This window comes from Hippopotamus amphibius, chromosome X (genome assembly GCF_030028045.1).
Source record: "Hippopotamus amphibius kiboko isolate mHipAmp2 chromosome X, mHipAmp2.hap2, whole genome shotgun sequence".
NCBI lineage: Eukaryota > Metazoa > Chordata > Mammalia > Artiodactyla > Hippopotamidae > Hippopotamus > Hippopotamus amphibius.
In genome coordinates this window covers 68,516,234-68,527,780 of record NC_080203.1, presented here as the reverse complement: position 1 = coordinate 68,527,780, position 11,547 = coordinate 68,516,234, and the positions used below count along the sequence as shown (strand labels likewise).

Genomic DNA, 11,547 nt, shown 5'->3' with positions numbered 1-11,547 from the left:
GAGTTAGCATATGACCCCGCAATTCTAATACTGGGCATATACCCAGAGAACACCATAATTCAAAAAGGCACATGCACCACAATGTTCATTGCAACACTATTTACAATAGCCAGGTCATGGAATCAACCTAAATGTCCATCAACAGATGAATGGATAAAGAAGATGTGGTACGTATATACAATGGAATATTACTCAGCCATAAAAAGGAACAAAATTGGGACATTTGTAGAGACATGGATGGGCCTAGAGACTGTCATACAGAGTTAAGTAAGTCAGAAAGAGAAATACAAATATCATCTATTAATGCATATATGCGGAGTTTAGAAAGATACTGACCAACTGGTTTGCAAGGCAGAAACAGACACAGATATAGAGATCAAACATACGGACACCAAGTTCAGAAAGGAGGGGGGTTGGGGTGGGATGAACTGGGAGATCGGGATTGCCATATATACATTCCCAATAAGAAAAAAATATCAAATTGTACACTTTGGGTACATGCAATTTACTGTATGTCAATAATATCTTAAGAAAAGTTATTAAAAAAATAAAATAAAAAGTAAAAAAAGGATACTATCAAGAAAGTCAAAAGACAACCCATGGAACGGGGAATAAATTTACAAATTATTTCATCTGATAAGGGACTTTTATCTAAAACACATACATGTCTTACAACTAAGTACTAAAAAGACAACCCACATAAAAAATGGGTTAAGACTTTGTTAGATATTTCTCCAAAGAAGTTATCCAAATCACCAATAAGCACACAAGAAGATGCTCAATATCACTAGTTATTAGAAAAATGCAAATCAAAACTAAAATGAGGTATCATCTCGTACTGGTCAGAATGGCCATCATTAAAAAATCTACAAACAATAAATACTGGAGAGGGTGTGGAGAAAAGGGAACCCTCTTGTACTGTTGGTGGGAATGTAAATTGATACAGACACTATGGAGAACAGTATGGAGGTCTCTTCAAAATCTGAAAATAGAATTACCATATGACCCAGCAATTCCACTATTGGACAGGTACCCAAGAAAACCATAATTCAAAAAGATACATGCACCCCAATGTTCATTGCAGCATTGTTTACAATAGCCAGTTCATGGAAGTAAATGCCCATCAACAGATGAATGGATAAAGAAGATGTGGTACATGTATACAATGGAATATTACTCAGCTATAAAAAGGAATGAAATTGGGTTATTTGTAGAGACGTCGATGGACCTAGAGACTATCATACAGATTGAAGTCAGAAAGAGAAAAACACATATTGTATATTAATGCATATATGTGGAATCTAGAAAAATGGTACAGATGAACCTGTTTGCAAGGCAGAAATAGAGACACAGGCATAGAAAAGAAAAGTATGGACACCAAGGGGGCAATGAGGGGATGGGATGAATTGGGAGATTGGGACTGACATATATACAGTAACATGTATAAAATAGATAACTAATGAGAACTTGCTGTATGGCACAGGGAAATCTACTCAATGTTCTATGGTGACCTAAATGGGAAGGAAATCCAAAAAAGAGGGGATATATGTATATGTACAGTTGATTCACTTCTATGTACAGCAGAAACTAACACAACATTATAAAACAAATATACCCCAGTAAAAAAAATTAAAAAATTAAAAAACCCATAGAATGGAAAAATTTTGCAAATTATTGTATCTTGGATCTAAAACATATACGTCTTACAAATCAGCAGTAGGAGGACAACCCAAATAAAATATGGGTTAAGGCTTTGTTAGACATTTCTCCAAACAAGTTATGCAAATCACCGATAAGCACATGAGAAGATGCTCAACATCATTAGGAAATGCAAATAAAAATTACCATGATTTTGATCAACCCCAGATCACCCCACTAGGATTTCTATAATAAAAAGACAGACAATAACAATTGTTGGCAAGTATGTGGAGAAATTAGAACACTTGTACATTGCTGGTGAGAATACAAAATGCTGAAGCCACTATGGAAAACTGTCCTGCTAGTTCCTCAAAAAGTTAAACATAGAATTACTATATAATCAAGTGGTTCAACTCCTAGATATATAACCAGGAGAAATGAAAACATACATGTACACAAAAACTGGTACATGAATGTTCATAGCATTATTCATAATTGACAAAGCATGGAAACAACTCAAATATTCAACAATGTAGGATATCAATGCAATATAATATTATGCCACCATACAAAGAAATGAAGTATTGATACATGCTACAACATAGGTGAACCTGAAAAATTATGCAAAGTGAAAGAAGGCCACATATTACATGACTCCATTTATATGAAACGTCCAGAATAGGCAAACCCATAGAGACAGAAAATAAAATAACAGTTGCCAGGGACTGGTGCTGGAGCCTGTTTGGGGGAATGGACAGACAGTTAATTGGTAACTTCCTTCTTATTTTGGTGATGAAAATATTCTGGAATTAGATAGTGGATAGTGATGGTGGTTGCACAACATTGTGAAATCACTAAAACCGCTGAATTGTACATTTTGAAATGGCTAAAATGATGAATTTTATGTTATGTTTATCTCAGTGCAAAAAGTTTTTTAATGTTTTTGTGAACATCACAATAAAAAAAAATGAGGCACTATATTTCACTAACTATATTTTTGGACATACAACAAACTACAATAATCTTTGAAGAGAATTTTTATTAAGATAAATCAAGTAAAATTTTGTGAATACACATATTATCAGAACTGCCCTTCTGAAATAAACATTTGTATTTCTTTTAAAAATGGAATTACAATTTTATTTTTCCCAAGCTAATATCAAAGTTATATTTGGGAAAGATAATTCTAATTCTTAGCATTACATGAAAATAGTTCACTTTCTTTATAAAACAACCTAGAGAACCACAAGAATGTTTGAGGAAACTCTTTTGGGATCTCTCCATTTTGTGAAATTATCACATATAGGAGTAAAATTAAAATTCAAAGATTTAACACATAACTTACAGAAAAAGGGTATTCACTGACAAAGGTGAAAACATATTTTTTCTATATATTCCACTATTATAATCACAAAATGTATAGATAAAGGTTTCATGTTAGGAACATTGTGACTAACAATCAGTATGAAGATGTTTTGAAATTAAATTGATGCTAAAGAAAAGCTGTGTTTATAAAATATTTGATAAAAATATTCATCTCTATTAACATTACAACATGGAGGTACATATTATCAAATTATGAAACCATATAGGGCGGCTTTAAACAATACTCTGAGACTCTTTTTTCCCATCTTCTTTTTTGACCTCTTTTCTTTCAGCTATTTCTTTCCCAATTTCAGCCTTGCTTTCATCTTTTCCATCTCCTCCATCTTTCCTGTCTCCTTTTCCATTTTCTTCCTCTCTTTCTTCTTCCTTTTTTCCATCTTGTCCTTTCTCTTTTTTATGTTCCTTCTCATTTCCACCTTCATCCCCCTTTCCATCTTCATCCTCTTTTCCATCTTCCTCCTTTTTTCCATCTTCTTTCTCTTTTCTATCTTCTCTCTTTTTTTCATCTTCTCCTTTATCTTTTTCATGTTGAGATTCTTTGCCATCTTCTCCTTTCCCCTTTCCATTTTCATTCTCTTTTTCAACTCTTTTCTCTTTTTCATCTTTTTCCTCTTTGCCATCTTCTCCTTTCCCTTTTCCATCTTCACCCTCATTTTCATCTCTGGTGCATGTCTTGTCTTCTTCCTCTTTTCCACCTTCTTTCTCTTTTCCATCTTCATCTTTCCTTTTTCCATCTTTGTCCTCCTTTCTATCTTCTCCTTTCTCATCTTCCTTGTTTTGATCTTCTCCATCCCCTTTCTGATCTTCTTTTTCACCTTCTTTTCCTTCTGCTGCCATTGCTTCTTTCTTTTCTCCTCCATCTTCTTTGATATCTTCAATTTTTTCTTCTTTTATTTCTTCTATTTCTCTTTCAGGAGCTGGTGCCTATATGTATAGAGAAAAAAACCCAAGATTATATTTGTAGATTTGGAACTGTTTCCCCTAAATACTTAGACAGGATTATATCTATTTTATGGAAAAAATTAATACTATAAGAAAGTAATTTTCCTGTGGAAAAGGCCTCCTAAATGACACATCATAAGGAAACTTTATATGAAATAGGATTAATTAAAATATCTCCACACAAACATGCACAAATAGGTATTTGGAACAATAAATTCAGGAAAACTTATTCATATAAATAATGTTCATTACAAATACGAGGAAACAGTGTAAATAAAGAAAAAAATGAGTAGCATAAATGTAAACAAAATATATTCCTTGAAGAAATAATACATTTTATTTCTATAATGGTCAGATTTAGGTTTACTTTGTGAAAAGTTACTTATAAAGTCTTTTACCAGATAGGATCACTTACAGAAGATTTTCCCTACATGCACAGCTTTGGTCTGTAGATTTGACACCAAATCCCATTTTCATTGCTTTTAACTACAATACCTAAAAATGTGGTATGCTAAAGATGCAAAGCAAGAGCTATGGGAAACATACATAATGATTTGTTTCACAATGTGAAGAGGGAAGAAGAATCATATGATCTCAAAAGGTATTTACAAATAGCCCTTGTGCTGACAAAAGGAATAGAGGATTGGCTTGTAATTAATAAGAAAGTCATTAGATTATTAATAAGTCATAATCACTGGCACTGTTCTATTAATATCAGTGTTAACCCACTGATGCCACTACCCATACCTGTAAATTCTCTCTTTTTATCTTAATATTTATTTATTTATTTGGTTGCTCATGGTCTTAGTTGCAGCAGGTGAGCTCCTTAGTTGTGACTCCAGGGCTCCTTAGTTTTGGCACATGGGTTCCTTAGTTGTGGCATGTGAACTCTTAGTTGCAGCATGTATGTGGGATCTAGTTCCCTGATCAGAAATCAAACCCGGGCTCCCTGCATTGAGAGTGCAGAGTCTTATCCACTGTGCTACCAGGGAAGTCCCCATACCAGTAAATTCTCAAATTTTAAATTCATTTTCTTTCTTTTCCCCTTAGATACCATTATACTACATGCTATAAATGGAATGTTTTTGTCCCCCAAAATTCATATGAGGAAACCTAATTTCCAATGCGATGATATTTGGAGGTAGGGCCTATGGGAGTTGATTAAGTCATGAGGGTAGAGCCCTCATGAAAGGGATTTATGTCATAAAAGAGGCCCCAGAGAGCTCTCTCACCCTTTCTGTCTTGTCAGGACACAGCGAGAAAACTGCCATCCATAAACCAGGAAATAGGTCCTCATCAGACACCAAAAATGCTGGAACATTGATCTTAGACTTCCCAGCCTTCAGAATTGTGAGAAATACATTTCTTTTGTTTATAAGCCACCCATCTGTGGTATTTTGTTACAGCAGCCTGAACAAACTAAGACACTATGGAGTCATACTCATTTAATATTTCTCAACTTTTAAACTACAAGATTTCTTTCAGTTGCACCCATTGTTAAACTTTCAAATGGACAAATCTGTTAATATTGGAAGATACCTCTATAATTTTGGCTTCTCCATTTTCAGCAGTTTCATTGTTGTATTCTTCTTTAACAACCTCTTTCTTTGTTTCAGCTATGGTTTTGGCACTTGCATCTGGGTTTTTTTCCATCATATCATTTTTTGTCTTCATTTTCTGTCCAGCAACACAAAACAATAAAAAAAAAATACACAATTTAACTAGTGTGTTGATTAAATGGCCTGCTATTTTTTTATTTTATTTTTTTAAGCTCTTTATTGGAATATAATTGCTTTACACTCTTGTACCAGTTTTTGAGGTCCACCAAAGTGAATCAGCTGTATTTATACACATATCTCCATATCCCCTCCCTCCCGTGACTCCCCCCCACCCTCCCCATCCCAGCCCTCTAAGGCATCACCTATCATCGAGTTGATCCCCCTTTGTCATATAGCAACTTCCCACTAGCTACCTATTTTACAGTTGGTAGTATATATATATCTATGCTATTCTCTCACTTCTTCCCAGCTTCCCCTTCACCCCCTGCCCCCCCAACCCTGTGTCCTCCAGTCCATTCTCTGCATCTGCATCCTTATTCTTGTCCTGTCACTGGGTTCATCAGTACCATTTGTTTATTTTAGATTCTGTATATATGAGTTAGCATACAATATTTGTTTTTCTTTTACTGGCTTACTTCACTCTGAATGACAGACTCTAGGTCTATCCACCTCATTACATGTAGCTCCATTTCATTCCTTTTTATAGCTGAGTAATATTCCATTGTATATATATGCCACATCTTCTTTATCCATTCATTTGTTGATGGGCATTTAGGTTGCTTCCATGTCCTGGCTATTGTAAATAGTGCTGCAATAAACATTACGGTACATGTTTCTTTTTGGATTATGATTTTATCTGGGTATATGCCCAGTAGTGGGATTACTGGATCATATGGTAGTTCTATTTTTAGTATTTTAAGGAAACTCCAAACTGTTTTAATGGCCCGTTATTTTATCAGCTGTTATAAAAATTTATGGAAAAGCTTTAAAATATCCATATATACTTAACATCAACAAAATTATCACTTGGCACTTTCAGCATCATTATAAATCTAAAATGGCCTTAAAATGAATAATATTCCTGATATGAATCAAAGAAAGTTTCTTTTAGATGAGAAGCAACAAGTTAAAATGCTGACTAGCGGCTACTCTGGGCCAATTGCCAGCCTCAGGTTAGACTTTGATAAATCAACTCTCCTTGACTAGAGGGGACCAGTTTGTCCCTGTCGTGTCTAATAATTAGCAACAGGGTTTTTAATTGCAGAGCCTCCATTGGTAATAATTAAGAGAAATACTATGTTAGGGAGAGCACCAATTTAGATATATTTGAAAGAGATCACCTGGTGACATTAGTGATTCAATATTTGGGTCTACAAGTTTTGGAATGACTTGAATCATGATTTCTTTACCAAGAAAGCTCTTTGCCTAAGTGTGTATGTAGTAGAAAGAGCACCGGGTTAACAGGCCAGCAAACGTGTGTTTTAAATCTGGATCTGTTTCTTACTCCATGTGATCTTGAGCAAAAGCAGAAATCTCTTTATTTACTTTTTGCATATGTAAAAGAGAGTAATACCACCTACCTACAGGGATGTAATAAGGAGCAAATGATAATATATATGTGAAATTACTTTAGAAAATGTAAAATGCAATATAGGTATGTTATTATTCTTTAAATACATGAGAAACAGAGCCAAGGAGGGTAAAGTGTTTTAAAGTCCATGATTATATATTATCTGTTTTATTCTATCACTGCCTTTTATTTTGAAAGGAAATGAACAGTGTTTACTATTTTAACAACTTATAAATTGAGTACTTAATTTTATAAATAGTGACCTGGAAATGTGAAACAGAGAAAAATCAAAAAGTAACTTTCTCTTCTGTTGTCACTTACTATGATTACTAAAACTATGGCCATTGTTTTAGCAATATCTTTTAATCAAGGATTTCACATTTTATGAATACAACTATAACTTAGTTTCTTCAACCACAAAATGATGGGATTAGATGGCATTCCTCCTAGCTTTAACCTTTTATGATGTTAAGAATTCAACCTATCCTTAAAACATTAATTATACCTCAATAAAGCAGTTCTAAAAAAGAAATAAAATCATATGATATTCACACACATTTACACATAAATAAATAAATAAATAAAAAGGGGGAAAAGTAAACATAATATTGAAGCTATTTCTATTTCTGATGTCTTTAACCACAACATCAGAGCATAGAAGCCTATATGAAATCAATTGTGTGCATTTGAAAATAATGTATGTGAAAGTACTTTGCAAACTAAAGTATTATCAAGTGTTAGTTACTATTATTATCACAAAGCATTACTTTGGTTACTACAGTTTACACCTTTTGTTTCCCCAGGAATACTGGTATTGTGACATCAAACACATATACATTTTATGGGTCTATCCAACTAAAATTTTTTTGTCTCTTCCTAATGAAAATGCCAAAACACAGCAGACAATCAAAGAATACAAACAAATATTTCCAACTCAAAGGGCTGACATGTACCATATGGTATAATGTATAATGTAATATATCACTAACTGAAAAGAAAATAAAGCAAAATGATCAACTGTATGCCTTTCCAAAAAAACTATTTCTGAAGAAAAGCAAGTTTCTCTCAACATTGCATGCTGAGTATTTACCCTTGGAGTTGATGTTCTTTTGGACTTCAACTCTGGTGTAATGGGCACAGGCAACTGCAAAAACAATACAAGTTATGGAGGAAAAAAAGGAAGAAATCATAATTGAAGAAAGCTCAGCAACAATGTAATTCAACCTCGTAATTAAAATAAATGGGAACAGTTCAAACTGAACACTTGGATAAAAACATTTCCTTGATGTGAAAGTTTTTCTTAAAATGTCAAAAACAAATCTTGTATTAAATAACTAGTATTGTCCAGGATTCCCTGAATTTTAAAATTACATTTTACATTACGTGAGCAGGTTTTTAAAAAGACTACTTACAGCAGACAGTCTGGCTGATCTTCTCTTTGGCTATAAGTTAAAAATAATTATCAGTTAAGAGAATTATGGATACACAAACCTAGAAATATTTATATTGTGGTGAAAATATTTCGTGTAACACTACATATATACTGTCATTAAGAAGCATTGTGAACTTGATTTAAAAATATCAGAGTAAAAATATAAGTTTTGATTTTTTCCCTCCTCTGGACACTTCATATAGCTAAGGAAAAAAAAAAGCCCAAATTAAATTTCAGTTGCTAGGCTAAATGAACACAATGGTTAGTAACAAGGAGTATATCTGAAATGAAAATACAGCCCCTTCCTGCAAACTGACAAAAAAATTATTTTGCTTAAAATGAAAAAACTCTCCAGATCTTAAGCACAATAAGGTCCTAAGTTCCAAGAAGTTTGGAGTTTTCAGTACCTACTGTATTTCTGAGAGAGCTCGCTGGCATACCATACCGGTACTCCTACGGTACAAACCTACTAACCAACATTTAGTTTTTAGCTGCTTATGTTTCTTAATTTTATAAAACAAGTGAATTTTTTCAGACATTCTAAACTTAAAGAACTCACCTCCTGCCTCATATCACCTTGACCTGCAGCCTATACAGGGGAGAAAAACACACAGAAATAAGGTCATCGATATAAACATAGATTGATAGATTCGATCAATTGCCTATAGATTGCAGTTGCAATATAACAGCTTATGACTTTTTCCTGGATTCCTGCGCAAGTAGCCACGTGTTAGTGCCTAGTAGCATGCTGTCTGCTAACGTGCAAATGTGCACCAAGATGCAAATGAATTCCCAGCACATAAGTTTATACAACTGATAGTCAATTTCATCCTTTTGTGTAAATTGCATCTCCTAAAAACAAACCTTTTTAATTTTAAAATCCACCTGTTTTAGCCAGTGTTAAAGCCAAAAAGGGTGGGGGCGGGCAAATGAAAGCGGAGCTTCATGCAATTTTCTTGTCTGCTTAGCCTTATGCTTGAGATACAATTGTACTTATCTGACCCTCTCTTCTGACTGGACTACTCTCCCCTCCAAGTTCTGCATACAAGAACTACAACCCCCACAATACTTTGGGGTGTGTGTGTGTGTGTGTGTGTGTGTGTGTGTGTGTGTGTGCTGGGGGAACCTCTTTGTTACAATGTCAATGCGTTATTCTGAGAAGCCGGCTGCGGATTTTAAAACTTCCCGCCACTACCTGCTACAAGTTTGCTGTCAGCTCTGTAAAATAGCAGGACCCATTGCACAAGCCTAGAAAAGCATAGCGGCGGGAATCTCAGGAAGGGGGATGGTGATGAGAAACCATTGCTTTCAGTATCCGAGCAGCCCTTTAGCCTAGGAATTATCAAGCTATTACACGAGTCATACAGCCCCAAAGCACCGGGGAATTTCAGTCTTATTCCTATGTTCTAAAAATAGGGAAGACGGATGAATGGATAAGAATAATACCAAAACAATCATAACGCCTTACATTAGCACAGTGTTTTACAGTTTTATCAAGCAACGAAACAGCGATTGATTTCACTTCTAAGGGCACCCGCCCCCCCAACAAACAAAACAAACGAACACCGAGCGTGAATTTAATTCCCGTCCAAAAGAGGAGCCACGAATTTTTAAGTGAGAGTTTGTCTAAAGTGAACAAATCCATGCTACTCTAACATCAGCAATAGTTTGACGCGTTTCTCTTATCATCCTTCCACCTTTAGACGGTGAGTGAACTTGGAGAGTCTCTGATCTCTCAGCCCCAAAGTTGCTAATCACAGAGGTAAATCTCCCTTTTCTAGGACAGTTTGAAGTCTGCGCCGCCTAATGGCACAGGATTACCATTGCATAGCCATCTGGCATGACAAGAAGTGGAGGAGGGAAAAAAAAAGGCAAAAGAAAACGGGAAGAACAAAGGCAAATACGGGAGAAAGCCATGGCTTTCGTTCCCCCAAACTGGACGGTTCCCGGAGTAAAGCTGGAGGTTGAGGAGGAAACTAGTGCCTGGAAGTGTGGTTGGGAGAAATGTTCTCCAATAGGGTAAGCGGAGGAAGGGGGGTGGGGTAGGAAGCGACAGCACAGCGCTATGGCTGTTTGTAATTCAGCATGGAGACACCTCTCAAGCTATTCTTTCCCTTAAACAAAACAAGCCAAAAGTGAACTACTAGTTGCGTGAGAGATCATCCTCAACCTTACACCAACCGATATTTGCCCTTCCCTCGCCTTCCATTCAGCACATCACAAAATCGAACTAGAAGCCAAAATGCTTTTAAAAAAAATCTCTGCCGATTAGGAAATATGTATTTCAGTTGCTAATCCCCCTTCTATCTTCCTACTTACCTTTCTTTTGGGCATTGTTGCAGCTCTCTATAGGAGATCTTAACAGTCAGCAGAAAAAAAGCCGAGCAGTCTCTGCCCGACAGCTCAGAGAGCAACTGAGTTTTCAATGAACTAATTGCAGCACGACCTGTACTTGCCTCCAAAAAAAAAAAAAAAAATCCCTCGTTATTGGCAACATTAAACGCACCAGACGCAACCAAACTACGTGAATGGTTAGCAGGAGTGCGAGCCAGATTGGAGTGACAGGCTGTCAGGCCAATAAGGGGAGGTGACTAGCCCAGGGGGCGTGGCCCACGGAGTTGCTGGAAGCCCTCCTACGCTGCCTGCTCTGGCCGCTGGCGGGGTAGAGGAGCACCCGGGCTTACTGGAGGCAAAGTGCTGAAGCACAAAACCGGCGGGAAAGCTGGAATTGTCTTGATGGTTGGTTTGTTTGTTTGTTTGTTTTCCTTTTATGTAGGAATGACAGACGAAAGTCATTGCACTTCCTTTCAATACAATCTCCAAAAGCCCCACTTTACTGCTTCCTGGAGAGAAAGTGCTTTAGAGACATGATTGAAACTAGGCTCCAGTCTTTCCATTCTACTTTTGACAGGAGGGTGTAGATGAACTGAGAAGAGCACTCATTCAGAAATTAGAAAAGAATGGAGCTGTTTCTCAGGTTGAGGGAACTTTCCGCCAAAGCAGAATTGTGGTCCAATCAG

At 35.9% G+C, this 11,547-nt stretch overlaps 1 protein-coding gene across 2 annotated transcripts; it reads right to left on the bottom strand.

Moving 5' to 3' along the window:
• Positions 1 to 2,726: 2,726 nt before the first annotated feature.
• HMGN5 (high mobility group nucleosome binding domain 5) lies at positions 2,727 to 10,979 on the bottom strand. 2 transcript variants are annotated; one of them, XM_057718531.1, is made up of 6 exons: positions 10,847 to 10,979; positions 9,087 to 9,116; positions 8,508 to 8,537; positions 8,186 to 8,239; positions 5,506 to 5,643; positions 2,727 to 3,948 (listed from the first exon to the last, which is right to left on the bottom strand). In XM_057718531.1, the coding sequence occupies exons 1-6, from the start codon at positions 10,859 to 10,861 to the stop codon at positions 3,238 to 3,240; spliced, it is 978 nt and encodes a 325-aa protein (XP_057574514.1). In that variant the 5' UTR covers positions 10,862 to 10,979; the 3' UTR covers positions 2,727 to 3,237. The 2 variants fall into 2 exon arrangements, with proteins under 2 accessions (XP_057574514.1, XP_057574515.1); XM_057718532.1 differs by lacking the exon at positions 8,186 to 8,239.
• Positions 10,980 to 11,547: the final 568 nt, after the last annotated feature.